Source organism: Maylandia zebra, linkage group LG6 (genome assembly GCF_041146795.1).
Source record: "Maylandia zebra isolate NMK-2024a linkage group LG6, Mzebra_GT3a, whole genome shotgun sequence".
In the NCBI taxonomy this organism is placed as follows: domain Eukaryota; kingdom Metazoa; phylum Chordata; class Actinopteri; order Cichliformes; family Cichlidae; genus Maylandia; species Maylandia zebra.
Genome location: NC_135172.1, coordinates 32,228,630 through 32,242,654, shown reverse-complemented (window position 1 = coordinate 32,242,654; position 14,025 = coordinate 32,228,630). Strand labels below are relative to the sequence as shown.

General features: G+C 37.9%; 1 protein-coding gene across 1 annotated transcript in view; it reads right to left on the bottom strand.

Moving 5' to 3' along the window:
• Positions 1 to 14,025, bottom strand: part of LOC101484541 (zeta-sarcoglycan) — a 377,409-nt gene that overhangs the window by 172,045 nt on the left and 191,339 nt on the right. The window contains exon 2 of the mRNA XM_004539191.4: positions 3,870 to 4,079. Coding sequence (XP_004539248.1) covers positions 3,870 to 4,079 — 210 coding nt within the window. The remainder of the gene's footprint in view (positions 1 to 3,869; positions 4,080 to 14,025) is intronic.

The following is a 14,025-nucleotide window of genomic DNA, read 5'->3' as shown; positions in this document are numbered from 1 at the left end:
GCACATATTAAAAGAGGTCATTATGGAAGCACACAAGGCAGCACATTACAAATTACATTATGCTTAGCCAAAAAGAATAAGCAGGTAAAAAAGAAAACACTCACTCTACACAGTGCACACTCTAAGACACACACATGCACACAAACACACCACGCTCAAGTCCAGACAGGAATTAGGCAGGCTGATTGGTGAGTGACAACTGAAATTGAATTTCTCTGCTGTGAAGGCCCAAAGGACTCAGGGGAGAACATAAACACAATCACATGTGAGTATCGGTACACACAGGCATGAAAAGGCACACACACGTCAGACATATACACACGTCAGCATGAACAATTGCTGAATAATTGCTGGCACACACACAAATACACGCACATATTCTTTCTCCCTCAGCTTCGCTTTCTCTCTTGTTCTCTTTCTCTTGAACAAATACAAACACACACACACATATAAACTTATATCCCCACCAGTCCCTGCTCTCCAATTTACTGCCAAAGCTGTCTCTTCAAAAGCAAATCTCTTTTTTTTTTCTCTTCCCAAAACATCACAATGGCAATCACATCTGGCAGCTCCAAACAAAACAACAAGTTTGAGAAAGGCCATCATTATACTGTGGCCAGCTAGATGTGATTTGAATTGTGATGATGAAAATGACAATCACTGGGCCACACATGATGCCAACTCCCACTAGCCAAATTTGGAAGAGAAATTTAGGAATTATGAAGGGAAATTTAGTTGTGCATTGGTGTTTCTGAGCTTGTAAGTTAAAGAGTTTCTATTCTTATGGCATATGCCTTATAAAATAATAGCAGATAACTGTGCTTGCAAAATCAGTCAACATAATACACCCCAGAGAATCTTCTGCTAACATCCACTGACAGATACCACAAGATACCTGCAGAGCCCCTTTGTCACAAAGGGGACCTATGTAAGAATAAACCAGTGATTTCAAAGTTGTGGCTGAATGGTATATATTAGCTACCTCTGAACTTACTTTGCTGTGATTACAATGATACAGTACAGGCACATTATTTACATGATGAAAATAGTGTTGTTGTTTTTTTACTTCTTTAGCAAAGTTTCAATAATTTATCGCAAACATTTGATTTTAATGGAATTTTTAAAGCCATTGTATTTGAATTGCTCACTAATACAGTAACTGCACTACATGCAGCTTTTTTTTGGAATACAATGGAGGCTCCCTGGTAAGCACAGCATGAACACTTTTTAAAGTACACTTTGTGCCAGATTGCAGCTAAATTACTAAAAACTCATATTGCCAAATTTCTCTGCTGGCAGACTTAATTTGTCACACAGCTGTGCTCCAGTAAATATAAATACACATCTTCAAATAAGCAAAGAACTATGATGGAGAATTGCATCACTTATAAATTCAGTCTTTTTCTATTTAGCTATTCGCACCATGATTTGAGGTCTAAATCATGCACTGCGCATTTTAAGCAATATACTTGATGGTTGCATTTTTCTGTAAACAAGTTATAGTCATCAAGAAAAAGGGTGCTGCGTGACCATGTTGCTGCTTATTTTTTCAATTATTCATTGATTTCATAAACTAACAAACTACTCCTCTCAGATAAGTCGATCCATATCTCTGAACCAGCTGAAGACTCAGAGCTGGCTGTTAGAAGGGAAATTAGTAAATCATAAGAAATTCCAAAAAAATATTCAGATTTCTCCAGTGAGCAACAATCCTCTCCTGGAATTTTTAGAAGGCGAAATTCTACACTGTTCACTCTTTTATGCACTATAATGTTTGTTTTTTTTGGAGGAAATTAGTAAGCGCCCGAGGTCTTCTGCTTCAAAACTGCAGTCAATACTAATACTTCACAGTCTAAACTATAACTTTGCTCTGCTCCAACTGTGATCTCATCTGTTGATCTCTATCTCTAAACCAATTGAAGAAACAGGCTTAAAGCTGGCAGGGAAATCATGCAGCTATTACACTGGCACTTCATAGTCTAAATTGCTAATTGTAACTTTCCTCTGCTCCAGTTGCTACCACCCTTTTTTTTCTGAGTAAATTCCCACCATTGCTTGCTTTCTCTTTCTCCATAGGTCAATCACAAACTCACTAAACTTACTTTTCTGTGAAAGAAACGTGCAGCAGCCAGCAGTGGGTTAACAAGTAACACGTTAATATGTCTTCTTTCTGACATGAGATTCATGTTTACTGTGACAGTTTTAAAAAGATAAAATAATATAATACTGTGTATAAGGTGTGTTGCTCCATCTCCTGTTATTTATTTAAACAGATCCTAATGTGGTATACAGTCACTATGTTTTAGTCTGGATGCTAGATAAACCCATGTCTGATTTATTTATCTATCACAGATATAAGTAACTCCTTTCCAATATTACGTCTGTGTCTTCTTGACTTAGCATTTTGCTTATTGCTTTTTGCTAAAATCTGACCTGAACTACTTTCAGGCTGGAATGTGTTAGTGTATACTTTGGTAACAAGTTTTTGCACCAGTGACTGAATGTCAGACTATATGTCAGCTCATCCACCACCCACCTCCCTCCATGAGACACTGAAATAGCCATGCTTCCAGGCCCTGAAGAATCGTCCATTTAAAATAGAAAAATTAATTATTGTCTTTCTGCAGCAGCAAAAACAACATCATGTGTATCATATGCATCATTCATAGACATAGCTGATAATTGGTGCCACATATAAACAATACATAACATAGATGGCTTTTAGTACAATTAACCACCTGAGTCGAGTTTACTGAATAGCTTCCTTAGCACCCACCTATCACATAACACCAGTCACACCTCTAACAGGCAGTTTGAACGAACTACTTTTTTACAAGACTATAAATGTATTTATTTTGATATATAGAATTCTTTGAGGATTGTCTGTGAAAAATATTTGTATCTGCCTCTGTTATTTTCACACAAACGGCATGGCCTATGCCATATCTTCATCTCTTTTATACTTCTTGCTTGCTGTGTCTTCCCTGAGGCATTTACCCATCCACCTCTCGGACCCTTTTTCTCCCATCTTAATATTCTGAAGTTGCTTACTGAAACATAAGGCATTATGTGGAAAGACTTTACTAGAGGTTTACAGGGGTCAAATTCTGCCTCATTCACATTCTACTATCACAGTGTAGTTTCTTAGGCCCCGGGGCAATAATGGATATTGCATGTGTGTATGATGTAAGCCTTAGAAAGTGTTTACAAAGCAGGACATGAGCCGTGGTGTGTATATATTAACAGGATTAATAAAACACACAAAAAATAAGGACACAGTTAAAATTACAGTGATGATGGAACAGAGGAGCAAAGTCTAATACCACCTATACTGAATACACAATGAAGAAAAACAGGTTTGGGGTTGAGCCTTCAATGTCTTTGTTGATTCTCCTGGATTACTTTATTGTGTCCTCCCACAGTGAACATGAATCTAGAGTTTATAGTTTCAATGTCAGCCACTATGCAGGTATTTGCTTAGGTCCAAGAGATGTGGACAAAGATATGAACAATGTGTTCATGTGAACGACAATGAAGTGGAATCAGTAACCGTAATAATATATGTTTGACTAAACAAACTTCATATAGAGTGAAGACAACTGATTAAGATTTAATTTGAAGAAAGAACCCTCCCCCCAAACACACACACACACACACACACACACACACCCACTCACACACACACACACACACACACACACACACACACACACACACACATAAATTATCATCACTCCCATGTTCCATTACATTACAGAAGCCCTTTTAAATGCACTCTCTCAGATTTTTCACATAAACCCCCACATAAACACAAGCCCATATAACATCCTGGCACTTTAATGATATAAACACACACACGCGCTTCTTACCGGAGTGAAGTTCATGACTTTGAGAATCCAGATGGTCAGTGCCAGGTTGACAATCATGGTGACGAGGAGGAGGAGGATGAAAAAGTACAAGCATCTCTTTCTCCAGCCATAGATTCCCACTGCTGGATAAACCTGCGCACCACAAACTGAAGCCCCTCTCTGGTGGAGGGGGTTGGGCTGTGCTGCAAGGATATACTGCTCCTGGGTCATCTGAGGGAGACACAAATATAATGTTACATGTAAGATGTAACATTTTTTTTGAGAAATTTCTCTCATTCTTCAATTTTATTTGAAGAATATCTATATACTGACATTTTTTTTAAGAAATGGAAATGCAGAGGGTTTATTATCCCTGTTTGTCAGCTGTAGATGCCCTAGTAAAATACTGAACATATGTTGTCTATTATTGTGAATGTTTGTATTCATTTAGTTATACAAGGATGATAAACAAATGTGGAGAAATGTTATGACTGTGAAGAAACAAATTCAAAAACAAGCAATTAATGGAATCTTATTTCTCCCTTTCAGTCAGTGTTGTGGCCATTTTAAGGCATAGGTAAGCCTGTACCAGATGCCTCCAGTTGGAGGAACACTGTTAATGTACAATCGGTATTAGCTATTACACCATATAACTGTGATTTGTCTTTTATTTGCAGGTGTGTACTAAAATACAGTCAGATCTAGCCAACGCATAAGATAAATGGTCTCTACATTTTGCATCCAAAATAAGAGTTTTTGGAGCTGATCCACAGGCGCTAGATCCGGGCCAATCTCATACTGATTATAACTGCAGCTCATTAAAAAGAAAACTAGAAATAAGTTACCCTGAGATGTGGATACATAAAAATAAACAACAAAAAACTCCAGCATTAGACCTTATCATAATAAAACTCAATGATAACTTGGAAATGACTAAAAGAAAGTCTTAGTCGTTATTAGGAAGTGTTACATTAAAAAGTGGTGTAGGGCATCAAATTGTTCAGAAATGTCTCTGTATGCAGCATAAGCAACAACAGGAAGAGGAGAGGCTAAACTTTCAGCGTTTTGGAGGAAGGAAGAACAGAAAATACAAAAAACATAAGATAGCAAAAAAGAGGAAGAATGGAAGCATTTTAGAGTTTTGAGAGTGAGATAACAGGAGAGAGAAAGAGTAAGACCAAAGCATGATAAAAATGAGATAGAGGTGGAGCTGTAAAGTGGAAAGATAGCACAGCATTGAGTACTGAGAGATAGGAAGGGAGGCTGGAGAAAGAGAGAGAGGGCAGATAAGATGGTAGAGGAGGACAGAGTCCATTAGTTGTAGTGCAGCAATTGGAGTCATTGGTGGCAAGAGATATGGACACTGGCTGCAAGGCACTATTATCTCTGTCCATCTGACTCCCTAACTCTCTTTCACTCTTTTACCCCACTCGCTATACCTCAGATTCCCTCTTGGTTCCTTCATGCTTTCTCCCTAATTCACCTCCTATCTCACTTTTGCACATCTCTCTCTTCCTCTTTATCAGTCTCTCTTTACGTACACACGACACAAACACACACATACACACACAAACACACATTAAGTCTTTATTTGCTGAGACTGCATGACCTTAACACCTCAGTGACTGTTGATTTTTCTTCCCCCCTGCAATGCCTTTTCTCTATATAGTCTCACATGATGATACCCAACAAGCCTTGATGATAAACAAAAAATGCTGACTTTTGCCTTAGCCTGCAGAAAAAAAAGAAAAAAAGAAATGCAGGCTTTGCTTGTCTAAGTTTTATTGTTTCATTTTGGGGAGAGGAGCGTCTAAAACAACTATCAGCTTGTGATTGGTGTCTCCACAGGGGTCCTGTTTCTTATACGTAAGAGGCAAACCCCAAGGTCTGCTTGAGTTATTCATGCCATGACAGTGTATAAACACCATGGAAGTCTAAAAAAAAACATTAACAAGCTTTTAAAGCTAACAGCTTAACCTTGAGGAGGATTGATAGTGGGGCCTCAGCTCCTCTGTCTCCTTAAGGCTAGGGCTGTCTGACCCATGAGTTTTAGCACTGAAAATAATGTAATAATGTAAAAAATGACTCTTTAATATTTATGAGTCAGAATAACAACATGTTGTGGCTGAAGATTTACTTTGATGTCTTGGGAAACAGCACTGTTTTCTTCCTCTTTCCATTAAGGATTAAACTCCAGTTCTTAGATGGTCTTGCCCCTCAAACTGATGAAGATTACTAAGTATAAGATGAGGCATAAGATAAATTTTAATTTAAATTATTCATTACATAATATTTTTTATTGGATTCAGTTAAATCCAGTGTATCCAGTGTACCAAGCAGCAAATACAAAGAGGACACAGGAAAAATATCTTCAGAATGTTTTTTTTTAACCCCAAAAAGTTTAAAGAGATAAAATTCTAAATATAATAATCGGGCCCATAAAAGAGGTCAACTAAATATAACGCTACTCAAAAGTAACTTCCAGAAACCTAATCACACAAAGTAGACACGACCTAACTTACAAACTGACCTAAACACAAAGACACAGGAGGGTAACCTTTATAGTGGTTTGACCAAACCATTTACACACAATAGACATTATCAAGACATCACATATTTGGAAAAGTGCTCCGACGTTTTCGGAGAGCTGGCGAGGACACCGGACTCCCAGCACATCGTTTTCAGACTGTCTTTTGCTAATCAGATGAAACATGATATATAAGTCACTTAGATAACTTAAAAATGTTATTGTTTGGCTTTTTTCAGTGTTTTATTTGTTCCTGAGTAAATCGGTGTGGCTGAGATTAAAGTTATAGTTTTCACACAGTTGTACAGACGTCAAAAAGAAAACAGATTGAACAGAAGTGTGGGATGGTAGGGAATTTACTCCAGTGTCCAGTTATACTTTACATAGCAAGGAGCAGACGGCTGAGTTTATTAAATTCCACCGAGACTGCTTGTGACGCAAATCTGAAGGCTAGACCATCCCATTTCACAGCTTTGCACTTCCAGCCTTCTCGGTCTTCGGAGGACCCGGCCTTCGCAGTCTACATGGGCCGGGATGCGGAAGGATGCAGCCCCTGAACTCATACACAGCTATTGTGTTTCCAAAGTCCTCAGCCCTTGGCCAGAATTTTAGGATATCAGTAGAACTTTTTAACCAAACCAATATTAACTAATCTAATCCAAAATCTTACTCTAATTAACTATAATCTAATAGCGTCATCACACGGCAGTATTACTGTGCTTTCCTTTACATGGCAGGAACCCTTTTCCAACTAAATTAACAAAAATACTGGATGAATAAACTGTGACAAGAGAAAGCAGAAGTACATCAATATGAGGCAGAATTGTGCCCAAGACTGAGTCAAGAGCAGATCAACATTACCATTAGCATCTGTAGCAATCATGTCAGTTTTAAGGCCAATATTTGTTTAAATGGAGGAAGAAAAAAACACTTTTGAATACCAGATTTAAATGAGGTGATGAAAGGATGTGATAGATATTGCAATCTGCTTTTTTTTGGCAAAAGAAAAGCTGAGGCTACTTTAGATGTGCATAAAAAAACAAGCATTCAACCTTCTATCAAAATGTAACCCAACTGATTTATATCCAAGCGTAATTTGGGTATGCAACACATATTAATGCCAAGTGCAATGAGGGCTTAATATCTGTCAAATGGGCTAATGGATTACAATATTTTTTGCCTTTTCACAGTGAAAAGAAATCTCCTGCAACAGACACAGCAGTTTCAGCTATTTCTCTTTTTGGGTGCATCTGTTCAGTGTGTGCAGACACAATGCATATGAATCAATAGCACAGCATCGCTGTAGAATAGGACAGAGAAATGGGCTGCTGATGATTTTATCTCTGAATTCAGAGTCCACACTTAATCGATAGCACACCGTGTGTAGCTCTGTGCTGATATGTGTGTACTGAACTTTAATGAAGTCTGTACTGACCAAGAGTGCTTATCGTTTTTCTCCATGCATGCATCAAGAATGGGAATCAATAGATATTCTTGTTCGTCGATGTGTATATATCATCTTTGCATGTTTCACTGGGGCCACACTGTCACTTGGTAAAATGAACATCAGATGTGTTTTTGTTTTTTCTTAAATTCCACAGGTGGCAGTCAGATGCATAATGTCACTGCTTAATTGCGTGTGGTCAGTTTTGTGACTGTGCCATTTGTCACTGTGTATTTTCCTGTGAACACCCCACATTACACTCTTTCACTGACACACTCATTGTCTTGCAAGTGTATTTATGTCTCATTTCACTCAGAGATATCCAAGGTTATCAGTCTAACTCGGCAGTCTGACAAAATATTGTCTGTCCGCCCACTAGGCCCTTTGCTACAGAAAAGCCAAAAGAAAAACAAATTGTTGCTTAATCTTTTCTTTTTTTTATTATTCTCCTGTTCACCTCTCCTTCACTTATCTCTTTCAGTTATCCTTGCTAACGCACATTTCCTTTCTTATCAAGTAACATAAATTGAGCAAAATAACATAAAATAAGCTTGTGCTATATATAAAACTATTTTTTATTTTCCTTTTTAGCAGATTATTTTAAATTTTCCTTCTTTTCTTCCTCACTGCATTTTTTCTTCTATTTTCGTTGTTGCTAATCAATCAATTTTGTTCTCCCCTTTCTCCCCCTCACATCTTCTGCCCTACACTCGTCCCTTCTTCTCTTCTAATGCATTTTGTAGATTGAACTGACAAGAGAGCCATCAATCAATCCTATAGTGTACCACAGCCTAGAGGCCTTGCACTGTGTGACCTAACTTTATTAATATCATAATGCCATGACAGCTGTAAAAACAAGAGGCACTATAGCTATATTGCAAGTGATACCATTATAGCTCACTATCAGCTCCATAACAGTGATTTCTTTCAATTCAGTTAGTCTGCTTCATTTTCTCTGTTGTATGTGTTGTAGAGGTGCGTAAACAACACTTTGACTTTTACAATTGACAAATATTCAAAAATATAAGTTCAACTATAGAAATTAGAGGTTGCACACTTATGAACAAAACTGCCAGCATGATGAGGTTGATGTGGATGTGGTGTATATGACAAACCTAAGTACATACTACGATAGCGCCATCATATTATCTATCTTTTTAAGCAAGAGAAGACAAAATACGAGAAAAAGCTGATAGGAGATGACACGTGGATATGAACAGTGGGGAGAAGAGACGACAAATGAGAAAAATGAACAGGAGAAAAATATGATTGTGATCCATCCATGTGACATCTCCACCCCCACAACCTCCCAGAAGAAGCAGCCCAAAATGAACAACATTAGTTTACAAAAAGCTAATAATGAGAATTAGAGGACAGGAGATAGTACTAGAAAAAAATCTTTCCATTATATTGTAGTTCATCTTTCAAGCAGTGACATTTTGCATAAAAAGAGACATTCAAAATCCATTATGACATGAGAAATCGCAAATTTGTCTTCATATGGAGGTCTTGTGGGTTCCTTGCAGATACCAGATTATAGTTCAGTACAGACTGAAAGCAATGTCATAGAAAATATTATTTTAATAATGGCAAAAATAGCCTTCAGTAAAGTTGTGTTTTATAGTCCCAATAATTAATATTTTTTTCTACTTTGAAAACAAAAAATCTAAATGAATTGAAATGTTTTATTTGTACAATATCAGTTGCACACAGAGGTGTTTCACAGATGACAATACTGTCACAGTATCTGTCTCTCTGTGGTCAACACTTGACCTCTAACAAAAGATCATAGTAACAAAAAACAACATCAAGCAACAATTGACGAGACAAAACAAAACAACCGAAATTAAAAAGGTGTTCTTTTGTGCTTATTACATATGAAATTGTAAAGTAAAAAATGTGATGCCCGCTAGAGCAGAGCGATATGACCAAAAATATTTATCACGATATACATTTGAAAATTTGCGATAACGATATAACCGACGATATAATTGACACTAGACAAAATACTTTACAACTCCACAACTTTATTCATGCAAAAAAAAAAAAAAAAAATCAACGTATTTTCACTTAAACAAGCAGCTGTTTTTTATGTGCATTAAAGTTATATAAAAATGTAACAGTGCAAATGCAAATTCCTTGCTGACAAGTTTAACCAAAAGGCATTTCCAGTGGAAATTGGCCAACATATCCTCAGCATAACCATGCTTAAAAAGAGGTTATACACACAATATACGGTAATATTATGTTGAAGCACAATATGTATCACTCCGCGAGGCTCCTGCCTACGATAGCCGTAATGCTCCAACAATCCATCAAGTGATGCGGCTTCGTAGCTTAGCAAAGTCGTACTAAAACATTTGACAGATTTTCGAGCGCCGTGTACGACATAAAATTGTTTCGAGGTCAGTAAACACAACCAGAATTCATACATAAGGCACACAGGATTATAAGGGGCACTGTCGATTTTCAGAAAAATCAAAGGATTGATTTTAAGTGTGCCGTATTTTCCAAACAACACGGTAATAACGACGGCCTGCTAGCATGCGCTACCAAAAATAGTGCTTTGTTGTGTATCTGACGGACGAAAGCTAAACCAGTTCCACACCACTGAAGTTGCAGCATTTTTACAAACCAATTCTGGTTCATCTGTTTCATTCACCGATCCGCTTTCGCCCTTCTCGTTCTCTGTCGCCGCCATGCTTTTTCCGCCATGTGCGTATGAAAACAAAGGTACGCATGCGCGTTTTACCCATATTCTATCGCGATATTTCATTTTCTTATCGTTGCCCGACATTATACCGGTATTACCGTGAACGGTATGATATGGCCCAGCCCTAATGCCTGCAAATGACAGAAACAGAAGTCCAGATTGTGTCTATAAAAACAGTCACAGGTATCATAGCTGGTTTATTTAGCGTTTTCTTTGGTGCGTGGTTAGACGTTGACATGTGGAGTTTAAAATAGTCTTAATTGTGCAGTGGATGACTTTTCAGCTAGTGGAATAAATTCGTGGTACTGCTACCTTTTGCAGCAATAGTTTTACGGCATGTTTTGCAAATTACCGCATTTTGTTCGACATCCTCCTTGTGAAATCGAAACGACAGCGAGTCTCATTCCCTTCCTCGTCTGCAACTCACACTGTCGCCATATTTTTCTGGCAGCGTATGAACACGCATTCTCACTGCAGTGTGCCAGGTAGAACGTTTTCCAGTGGGGTGGGGTGGGGCAAGGGTGGATAATAAATAGAAGAGTGAATGGACTTGCCAAAAGAAAATCAGGAAACTTGGGAATTTTGGTTCACAGCTGAAATCCAGATCAAAGCGTAATTTAACATGCATGCATAGCTGATTGGTACTGCTGCTGTGGAATTTCAAGTGCTGTGGGCATGCCACTGTATCTGTCAGAGAGCAATGAATGAAACAGGCAGGACAGGGCCATGTTTACCATTACATTTTAGAGTTCTGAGGAGACAAAGTTTTCAGGCCCCTCTTCTGTGGAACCAGCTTCCAGTTTGGATTCAGGAGACAGACACTATCTCTACTTTTAAGATTAGCCTTAAAACTTTCCTTTTTGCTAAAGCATATAGTTAGGGCTGGACCAGGTGACCCTGAATCCTCCCTTAGTTATGCTGCAATAGACATAGGCTGCCGGGGGATTCCCATGATGCATTGAGTTTTTCCTTTCCAGTCACCTTTCTCGCTCACTATGTATTAACAGACCTCTCTGCATTGAATCATATCTGTTATTAACCTCTGTCTCTCTTCCACAGCATGTCTTTTATCCTGTCTTCCTTCTCTCACCCCAACCGGTCGCAGCAGATGGCCGCCCCTCCCTGAGCCTGGTTCTGCCGGAGGTTTCTTCCTGTTAGAAGGGAGTTTTTCCTTCCCACTGTTGCCAAAGTGCTTGCTCATAGGGGGTCATATGATTGTTGGGTTTTTCTCTGTATCTATGAAGCGCCTTGAGGCGACTTATGTTGTGATTTGGCGCTATATAAATAAAATTGAATTGAATTGAATTGAACAAATTGTTTTATCATTAAAGCAAAATGTATTACTAATTACCAAGGTTTTCAAATTTTGTGGTCTTAAAAAATGGAAGATGCAACAATTATTCCAACAAATGTAGAAAGGTTAGCTAAGCACACAAAGTCTTTAATTATAGAAACATGTGAAAACAATATGGTTTGGCATTGTGCTTCTACTACATGTGATAAACCACTTGCACTTGTGTACCATGATGGATGCTGGTTTTTGAAACGGTCATTCATACTAAGTTGAACTTTACATTATCACTTTACCCTGAAAAGGAGAGTGTCCATGGTTTCAAAAAAAAAAAAGGAATTTCTAAATGGGATCAACCATTCAATCTGGAATTCATCGATTTCTCTTGCAAACAAAGATTTGACCAGATTCTCCGAAGAAATGATATGTTACTGTACATAATAAAAGGCACAGCGGACCCAGGGTTTGGTTTTTTTTTTTGCTTTTTTAATTTATTTTTATTTTGTTTTGTTTTTTAAACCCTCTTCCATTTTATAAAAGTTGGCCCAGGTAAAATTAAACTTTAAAGCATGTATACATTTCTTCACTCTATCACAGTCTGTTTTGATTTCATATCCAAAGCAACCAGTTTTCTCACCATCCATTATCGTTTCATTATTCACTATGATAGTTAAAAAATATCAGACTTATTTGCCTTTTAGGAAGACCATTCTCCTTGTTAACTAAGGATACACAAACAAAATCAGTAGCAGCACTATAGGCATCAGTTGTTATGATGTGTGCTGGTCATTATAACAGGGGATTGAACGCTTACGCATGCAAAATACTATTGATGTCGCAATGCTACATTTGTTTTTTGTTTTTGTTTTCATGTGTTTGTGTGAGTGTGTTTGCACTAGTGTGATAAAACACTAAGCCAACTGAATTGGGAGCACTCGCTGTTGGCTGTTGGTTGTTGGTTTGGACAGCCTGCCATTCCTCTCTGTCACTGTGGGCATTCAGGTGTTCAGCCACTGGAATGGACAACACACACACGCACCACCTTTACCACACACACACATGTATACACCAAAAAAAAAAAAAATCCACACAAACAAGTAAACACAATCACAAAATCACACTGCAGCTACATGCACCAGCAAACACACAGGGATGTATTCAAATATAAACAATGTGGTCACACCTAAATATATTCAGACACACAAACGGGGCTCCTTTGCAGTGAGCCGTTCAGTATTCCAACAGATTCAAGAGGTTCTGCTGTAGGCCGAGTGTAGAAAGAGAAGACTAAAAAGGACAGGTCTTGTTCTCCTGGTCAAACACATTCTTAAGTAAAAGCACAAACAGGTGTCCTCGTCTACCCTTCTTATGATGGACAGAGAAACAAGACAACATGATAGCACTATCACTGAGAAGTCCAGCTCCTAAATAATGGCATCTACTCACTGGTTAAGATCAGAGCTCAAAGTAAATGCTTAACACACGTATCAACCCACCACATTACCATACTTGTTCAACTTCACCACTTGGCACCAAATTAAAACATTCAAGCCATAGTTTGTAACAATGTTGGATTGTCAGCAAACTATAAAGAAACAAGCCTTTTCTTTTCTACCCTCCTTCATTTTTGTTTATCCTGTTGTTCTGATGTTTATGCTTTTTGAAACCCTGCTTTGGAGCTAAAGGGATGTTTTACAGTCATCTCTATTTATAGAAACGAAACTGTCTCTAGACAGAGATTTGTCTCTGTCTAGATTTATCTACCTCGAATGAGGTCTTTCGTTTGTTCGGGGCCCACGAGACTAATTAGTGGGTGATTAAAATGGAGACGGAAAATGGGAAAAACCAGAAAAAAAATTCAATTTTGAAAAAGAGCTAAAAAAACAGCAGGCAGAGAATTAAATAAATAAATCTGCATTGTGTTCTGATTGGCAAGTTTACTCCCCCCACTGGGATGTTTCCCCACTATGGAGCAAGTGTCCTCTCATGCTATTATATAATCATGTGCTGCTAGCAGGTAGATGATTGAAGAAGGTCTTTTTACACTGCTTGGCTACTCAAAATCGTTAAATAATGGTTAGAAAAATGTTATCTTTTTGCCACACACTCACAGCAGACCTGAACTGCATGCTTACACCAAAAAGACACTGTACTGTTTCAGAATCAATTTTAGTTTCATTTTAGAGTTAGCTCTAAGACAGG